Raw genomic sequence first — 8,271 nt, forward strand, 5'->3', positions numbered from 1 at the left:
TTCTTCATCCGAACGAAGCCATCATTGCTTGGGACAAGGGCCACAGGAACTGCAGGGATACCGTTGCGCCGAAACCAATCCACTGGTATCTTTTGTTGCGGAAGAGAAACAGACCAGGGCCCGGATTCACAAAGCTCACTTACGAAAACATTTTTGCGCAAGAGAAATTTTGTTGCGTAAGTTGATTCACGAAACGAAAAAACGTCGTAAGAAGCCATAGTTGTCACATCGGCCGCTGCAAATAAAGCGCGCTGTGACTGCCCGGGAACATGTCAGCGATGGTGATGCAGTTGCTATATTTGCTTACGTCACCGAAAAGTGCTCGTAAGTGGATTCACGAAGCGAAATTGTGCGTAAAAACAGCATGGCTGAGAGAAAATCCAAAGAGTGGTCCGGACCACTCTTAGGAACAATGTGGCTACTTAGAACCTGCTGCCACAGCGGTATACTTTGGTGCCCTGGCTGGTTTTGAGTTAATTCACGCCCATTAAGGGCTGCCTGATGACTGCTGGTGCGCTTTTATCTCTTTCGGCACTTTGAGTTTCGCGTGTTGTTCCCCTTGTACGCAGTGGATGGTGTTGACAACCACCACCGTCCAATAAGTTCGAAGTCGCAGTAATTGAAGAATTCTATTGGGCGTCAGTGGCATAAAACTACGCATGTAAAGATTTGTGGTTGGATGAAAACCAATGTGATACGTGAATGGTCGGTGCATTCGAACGCGACATGACATAGGATCAACCTTATTTGTTATGTTGTTGTGTTGCGCCCCATTTCATCCAATTAAATGTGCGACTCGAGATCCTTGCCTCATTGGTGGAAATTACCACCAAAGAGGTTAATGGGAGCACATTCTTTGCAAGCTATTGGAAATAAAAATGAGAGAAAGTTTCCAGTGAGTGGTTCCTAAAGTTTGTGCTCTAGTGTACTTTCATCGGCTCTAACTGTCCAATGGTTGCGATCTCTGAAATACAGCTGTCGATACACTTTGGGACGATGTGGAACAAAGCGTACTTTGTAAACCAAAGCGTATTAGGGGTGCGCGTGATTACGCATGGAACTACAAACAAATCATGCATCTTCACCTTCACTGTTCAGACACCGATATGGACCGTGATATTATGGCAAGCAATCGGAATGAAATGACCCTAGTAACTTTGTATGACACCGAAAATATGCAAACCTTCACGATTCTGGAGCAAACCTTGGCTGAATTCATCCCTGCGTCAATTACCAGTCATTTACCTTGGCGCACGAACATCATTCAAAGGTAGAGCGAGCCACTGACATGTATTTTGTGCGACGTAGTGACCACTTGACCTGAGAATAATAGCGTTGCGAAGGCGAACCCCCTGTCGCATGCTCTGATCGAAGCAGACGACAAACGCGAGCAGACGACGGCTTGGCCGACAGGCACAGCTTGTTATTGGTTGTGAAGCAATACCCTCTACATCAGCTCACTCCGTGACGTTGCCAAAACACTTCTTTCATCTGGCACGCCTGTCCTGTTCGTCATATCACCCCCCTCACACATAAGAGAAATTTTTTTCACGCCGTGAAAATAGTGCAAGTACTTTCTAAGAGCTCTCTTACGTGCGGTGCAGTTGTCGAAAACAACATGGCGTCGTAAACAGCATATCGGTCGGTGCGACTTTCAGCAAATGCTTCTCGCACGAGTTACTTCAGCGTTTGACCGGATGTGTTGTGATTACAGCAGCTCTTTCAGTGCGTGTGAGCAGTGCGGAAAGCTGTGGCAGTGCAATGGTGTACGGTGAAGCGCAGCGAAGCCTGTGCGTCGGTGTGGTTATCAAGCGGGGATCGGCGTCGGTGTATCGACGGCAACTAGCACTCGAGAAGCCTGCAATGTGTGTTTGTGTGCCAGTAACAGTTCGTTCGCTTGACTTTCCAGTGTCTCAGTTGGGTGCTGTGCGACATTTCGGATTGACAGCGTTTTGACACGTTACTTGAGTGACCCCAAGTACGTACGGAAACGTATGAACTACGCGCTCGGTTCTTGCTTCGCCACTAGTTAGCCCGTACGCTTCTATTTACTTGAGAGCAATGTACTGTTTGGTGGTGCTGTGTTGACGTTCCAAGACTTGTGAACAAGCTGTACTCGTGTGACCGAAAATTGAAAGACAGCGTTGATAACTGTTTTGCCCGGCGAAGTTGTGGTGGGGCAGCTTGGCGCTTTTGTTTATTAAGTCGTCACTTCTCCTTTTTGTGATAACCATAGTCCTAGCGCTGTGATGTGATCAAACATAACTGCGAGATGCTACATTCTGTTGTGGATCGTGCTACTTTGGAAGCGCACCTAGACTGTTCTTCGGTAACAACTTGAGAGTTTTATGTGGCAGCGAGAGCCCGTGAACGTCCAGCTTCCCTTCGGCCCCCAGAAAAAGCAAAGATTTCACCGGTGCCTTGCTTTGGATGAAGTTGTAGGCCAATATCGCCTAACTAAAGGTTTCCGAATTCGTCTGGCCATCGTTTTTCACGGCACTAGAGCCTTGACAACAGCCGGTCATGGCCAGTTCTTACACTTTATCAATGGACGTGCACGCCTGGCCAGCCCTTCATTGCTGTCATTGGCAGCTTCCAGTCTGCAGATGCCCTTTGCCTGTTGGCCGTACTTGGTTCCTCATGACACCGATGGCTACTAAATGCTGCCATCGGTAAGTTCACCTTGCAGAACTAAATTTCACCAGTACTATAATTCACGCAGTTCTATAACGTGTGCAAGTTTTTAAGCCCATCAGATGTAATGTTTCTCTATGGTATGTTGAAGCATGAAAAATATACTACTACTGTTATATACATACATATATTATGGAGCAAATACATAAAAAGTTTTTTGTGATTTGATACAAGTGAGCTCTTGTTTGATTATGAGGTTGGGCCTATCGATTGACCACGTTTGATAGTTGGAAAGTTAATGTGAATTTATTTTTCAGAAGCCAGGTTGCACTTAAAAAATTTATGTTATTTTGGAAAATTAGTTCTATAGACGATTACCACTGTGCTAGTACTATACTTCAGTAGGACATATATATTGCGGTACGTAAATTTTACATGAGGCTTCAGTTTATTTCAAAGTGATTATAGCAGATTTTGGTCACATTAACGAAGTGATAGCTTCCTCAAATAAGTATTAGAAGTGAGTGCTTTAATGATTGTTTTTAAATATCTCGTTTTTGGCTCTTCACAGATCGCAGAGATTGGTTTCTTAAGGTCCTGTGATTCATCGGTTGAACATTCTGGCACATCAATCCTCATCATTACTTGGAGCACCTGTACGAAAATAGGAAGGACGCGTTCTCCCTAACTATGCAAGCCTATGTCACTGCTGGGACTGTTATCATTCAGCGGATGGGGCGTGGAAGCATGCATGGCAGCCTCATCTGGAAGGACTGCGATCTACTTGGGAGCTTCGAGCGCACAAAACTGCCTAACGGCTGGCTGCAAGGTTAGTTTTTCTTTAATACATACGATTACGTGAACACCACTTACTGTGCACAAATTGAAAACCCAAGCATGGTTGCTTTCAGTGGATACCTGTAATGTTCTTACACATAATTCTTATTCAACATTTATAGAACTAAATTGCAAGATAATTGATAATGTTGAAAGCTAAAAGCCTGCAGCTTATGAATGAAACTCCAATAATCTGAGGCTCAAAAGCTTGTCTTTGAAACGAGCACAAATACTTTGATTCCTTATTGAGCTCTCGAGCTTGTGACTCCCTCTGTGGATCAAGTGCTCTGGAAGGAAATAGCAAGTGGGTGAAAATTGCCTGGCTGTTCACAACTTGTAAGGAGAAAGACCTATTGAAGAAGCTTCAGATGACATAGGGCCAGTAACTGCATCTTTTACCTAATGTAGCTTTTTCTCTCTCAGTGCTGTTGGTTATGTTTCAGCCGAACATGTTCACCACGATTGCATAGTGATATATATTTTTCTACAAATTGTACCTGACCTAAGTATGCATTGTTGATCTCTAAAGGTGACGTTCAGTGTGTTTCAAAGCCATGGCTTCTCATTTCTCTGTCTGTGGCTAGCCTATTTCAGCAGCAGAGTGATGCAGCTAGCACACATGCAATCCAAGTCATGGAGCGCTCCTTTGGTGTTCTGTGCAGGACGCAGCATATCCATCCGGCAAGACACTGGTATCAACAATAATGGTGAGTGTTGGTGGCACCTGTAGGAGCCCGTTGTGTTTGTTGCGTATGATTATTTCCCCTGATGAAGTGCATTTTTGAAAGGTTTTCTTCATTTAGAATATTAGATGTCAGCAACAAACACACTCATAATCCACAAGTTCTTTGTGTCTTCTAGACTGCCCATTTGCTCCTATACGCAGTACGGTGAGCTGGCTATGTTAGACAGCCTTAAAGTTAGGAACATTGGCTGTTGCGTTGTAATGCAGTCTAACTTGTATTTCTTAGTGAACCTATTTGTGCTCTGCTTCTCGCACCTAGTGTAAAAGTCAAAATAGAAGAAACTTTATTGGCTTTTTATGTCTGGCAGAAGTTTCATGCCTTCATCTATAACATTGTAGTTTTGCTCTTGTATCATATTAAATATATTTTCAGTCTTCACTGTTTGTGTGTGTGTGTGTGTGTTGAGGCTTGTCATTGGCTTCTGAAAATACAACAATATCTGTAAATATGAGCACATAATTGACAACTATACACTCTTGCATGTAGCATGGTTGTAACAATGATCTGTATTTTTCTAACTTCCAGCAGTAACAAGGGGTTTGGTGCTCCACGGTCATGTACAGTGTATCAAGAACAGAGCACAGAAGACCAACAAGTATAAAGGGGCTGCCAGTGACTGTTCTCCTGCTCAAAGTTTACAACAGCAGAAAGAGCACATTGTGATGTCAGGAGCAGCTGCTGCTTAACTTCTTAGCAGTGCATTATTCAGCAGTTCAATTGCTTGCATTCAAAATTATTTAAATTTTGCATGGAAGATACCAAACTATGACACTAATTTAAAGGCTGCTGTAGTGTTAGTGGGCAAATATTTTTGAGCTGAAGTTTTTAACATGTGTGTTAAGTGCTTGCGTGCCTTTACATTTACATGCCAGAAATCACAGCATCCATGGTCGCCAATGGTAACAGTGTCTGCATTCTTTGTAGTACAAGAAGTAAAGCCATAGATGCAGTAATCATGTACTTAGTCGATGTAATCCTTCAGTGTACACTCATTTGTATAGCACCAATGATGCCATGAGTGTATAAGCACTCGGAAGTGAATCTATGTGGATTATTTTATTTGGAAGGAAGTAGATCATCACTACTCCTAGTATATCTTAACAGAAGATTTTAGTGCTTGGGTATTATCCCACTGCCTGTCCGTCCTTCAACAGTTTACTTATCTACTGTGTAAGTGTAACTTTTTAAATGTATACTTTGCTCGGATAGGTTTGTTCATAATGTAATGCATGTGACTTATAATCTATGCAGCTCTACTCAGACTAGAAATAAAAGTACTTATTTTTATATGTAGCTATACTATTCATTCACTTGTGTTTTTCTAGGTGCCTGTACAATTGTTTAGCCCTACAAAAGTGCTGGTATACTCTAATATTGAATCTGGCATCTTAAAATAGTTTGTTAGTGGAAGTAAGAATGTTTTTACAATCAATATTACTATCCTCAGATGAACTGTGAAAACTCTGTGGAAATTTATTTACATTTTTTGAACTTTGTGAAGGCAAATGTTGTTATGTTCTTTTATTGTGGTCCCTGTTTCATGCAAATGACACATAATTACTTTGCAGTGGCATAGTATTAGTTGTTATTTTACACATATGTGCTGAGCGACATCGCAGTTGAGGCCAGCAGCAAGACATACATGCAGTGCACTGGAGCATCACCTCACAAGTGTACAGTCTTTGCCCACCAGTAAACTCAATATTTTTCAAGCAGACTAATAGACAGCTGTATGGGAACTGTGTTGATGTGCAAACTTTGAAGTCTTCTTGAGGAGTGTTTTTCATCATTTTTGTCCAAGTGAAGTAGCTACCCAAGGCCACAACTGGTGGGAATTCGGTGCTTTCCTCTCTCCAAAAGCACTCCTACCAGCTGCCTCAATGTTAGCATGGGGTGAATTCACGAACTGGAAAAATAATTGGTCTTTGTTTTCTTAGCCGAAAAAGTCACTTCCACCGTTGAGCCACCACGACGCGCCAGAATAGAAACATTTAGCTAAATAAAGTTGATTCTACTTTTGAGAAGTGTTTTGGGGAAACGAAATGGCACCTATAGCTGTCAATATAAACACTGTTTCACCAAGGAGCTTAGTAGCTTATAATTGTATTATTCATGTATTGTCTAGAATTTACTCGCGCTTTGCCAACTTTCAGCCGAAGTGTCCTAACATGCTTTGTTAGTGGGTTGTGAATGAGCCAAGCTATGTAAATAAACAGAGTGATATTGCAGACATGTACAAAATATTGATTCACAGCCCTTTTCTTTAGCATGACATTGTCAAGGGCTTTATTCTTGTGTTTTTTATAAAAACTGCTTGTCACTGGGCAGCAGCAGAAAACTATGCATCAAGCTTTTGCGAGATAATTCGAGAAACACCGTGTTCAGACATAACAGTGCCGGTGGATATCTCTCGTAAGTTACTTTCTGTAGTATATTCAAAATGAGTGTATTAGAATTGTTGTTTTATAGCCATTCATTTTAATATTTACACATGAGTGTGTGTATGTATGTATGCATGGGTGTACATATGTATGTATGTATGTATGTATGTATGTATGTATGTATGTATGTATGTATGTATGTATGTATGTATGTATGTATGTATGTATCTTTTAAATGAGAATCCGTTTATCATTGGTGAGTAAGTTTGGTAATGATTTGGCTGAATTTGTTTCTAGTCATTTCACTTTTGAGCCATTATACATTTCAATTTGTTTTGTACTGCATAAAAATAAATATAACCTTACACAGAATATGTGTGTTCGAAGAAGTTTCATTTCCCAACCTACAGTCATGGACAAGAAATTGGGTAAAATGGAACGAACCTGCGAAGATTAGTTTCGAGCATAGCTACTCTACATGGCATATCTCGTACACATTGCGTTGGTTGAATATGTCGATTTCAACCTTTCAATTTTAATCAGAATAAGCAAGCTATCACCCGTGGTTGTATACGTGTGTGATATTTATGCATACTGTGATACCGGTTCGCAATTACAATTAAGGTCACAAACCTAGTCAAGCTGAATACACGAATTTTGACCATGCCCCTTTCATCTGCACTGGAACTGTTGTTAATAAAAAATAAACTTCAGTTAAGAAATTTATTCTAGTAACCAAAAGCAGGGTATCTCTTTATCACACAAATCAAATCGCCATTGTTCTGTTCCATTCTGGACCATAGAAGACCCTCTCAGCAGAACTCGATTACCTGCTATAGTTCATTTTAACCATTGACAGCGACATTACACTGAAGCGTGCAGCATGACAAATAGCGGGAGAGAAGACACAAACTAATCACTCTGTTTGCGTCAGCTCTAATTGTCCGTGCTCTCTAATCTTGCTGCATGTGATGATGCCCACCAAATTAGCACGAAAGCGTGTCCCTACAAAGGCAGTCAACTTGGCTGCAAGCAGTTAGCTCACTGCATGTGTAGATTTTCTTCAAAACACCGTGAAGACTGATTGCTGGTCGAATATCCAAAGACGTGAAAAGTAATATACCAGGTATTATATTGGTATTTCAGCACTGGACACTTTTGCGATAAGAGAGGATGGAGGAGAAAATTATGAACCCTCATCTGTTTAATTTTTGAAGAAGCACAGTACAGCGCTTTTGGGTCAAAGAGGGAGTGAAAGAAGCAAGTGCGAAAGCCTACTTCTCAAAAAGTTAGTACCCGCCACCACGCATAATGTCAGGCCGGGCGACCTCTTGAAAAAAAAAAAGTGCTCAGTGATTCTGCGAATCGAACCAAGTACCTCCTAGATTGTAGTTGAGCGCTGTAACCGCTCGTCCACTGCAGCAGTGGTTGTGTTCGCCCTATTGCTGATATATCGTCATTCCTTCGAATGAAGCCAAATGCAAAAACGTCCCGTGAAACTTTGTCAAAAATAGAAAAAATTGTTAGAATGCGTTTTTCCAAGGTTACTAGAACATAGAAACCGCCACGTGTGACTGTATAACCGTGCGCTATTTATTCTTGTACATTACTGTCATTACGTTGGGATAGCCGGCTCTAACGTACGCTACCTTCTCATAGTTTGCCAAATATAG

The 8,271-nt window shown here is 41.6% G+C and overlaps 1 protein-coding gene across 3 annotated transcripts; it reads left to right on the forward strand.

The window, feature by feature from the left end:
• The first annotated feature begins 798 nt into the window (after nt 1-798).
• On the forward strand, nt 799-6,970 carry LOC142775934 (uncharacterized). 3 transcript variants are annotated; one of them, XM_075878501.1, is made up of 4 exons: nt 799-2,672; nt 3,206-3,463; nt 4,056-4,178; nt 4,743-6,970. In XM_075878501.1, exons 2-4 carry the CDS (start codon nt 3,325-3,327, stop codon nt 4,901-4,903), a joined length of 423 nt encoding a protein of 140 aa, XP_075734616.1. In that variant the 5' UTR covers nt 799-2,672; nt 3,206-3,324; the 3' UTR covers nt 4,904-6,970. The 3 variants fall into 3 exon arrangements, with proteins under 3 accessions (XP_075734616.1, XP_075734618.1, XP_075734617.1); XM_075878503.1 differs by having other exon boundaries at nt 4,134-4,178; XM_075878502.1 differs by lacking the exon at nt 799-2,672 and having other exon boundaries at nt 2,785-3,463.
• Nucleotides 6,971-8,271: the final 1,301 nt, after the last annotated feature.

Source organism: Rhipicephalus microplus, chromosome X (genome assembly GCF_043290135.1).
Source record: "Rhipicephalus microplus isolate Deutch F79 chromosome X, USDA_Rmic, whole genome shotgun sequence".
In the NCBI taxonomy this organism is placed as follows: Eukaryota; Metazoa; Arthropoda; class Arachnida; order Ixodida; family Ixodidae; genus Rhipicephalus; species Rhipicephalus microplus.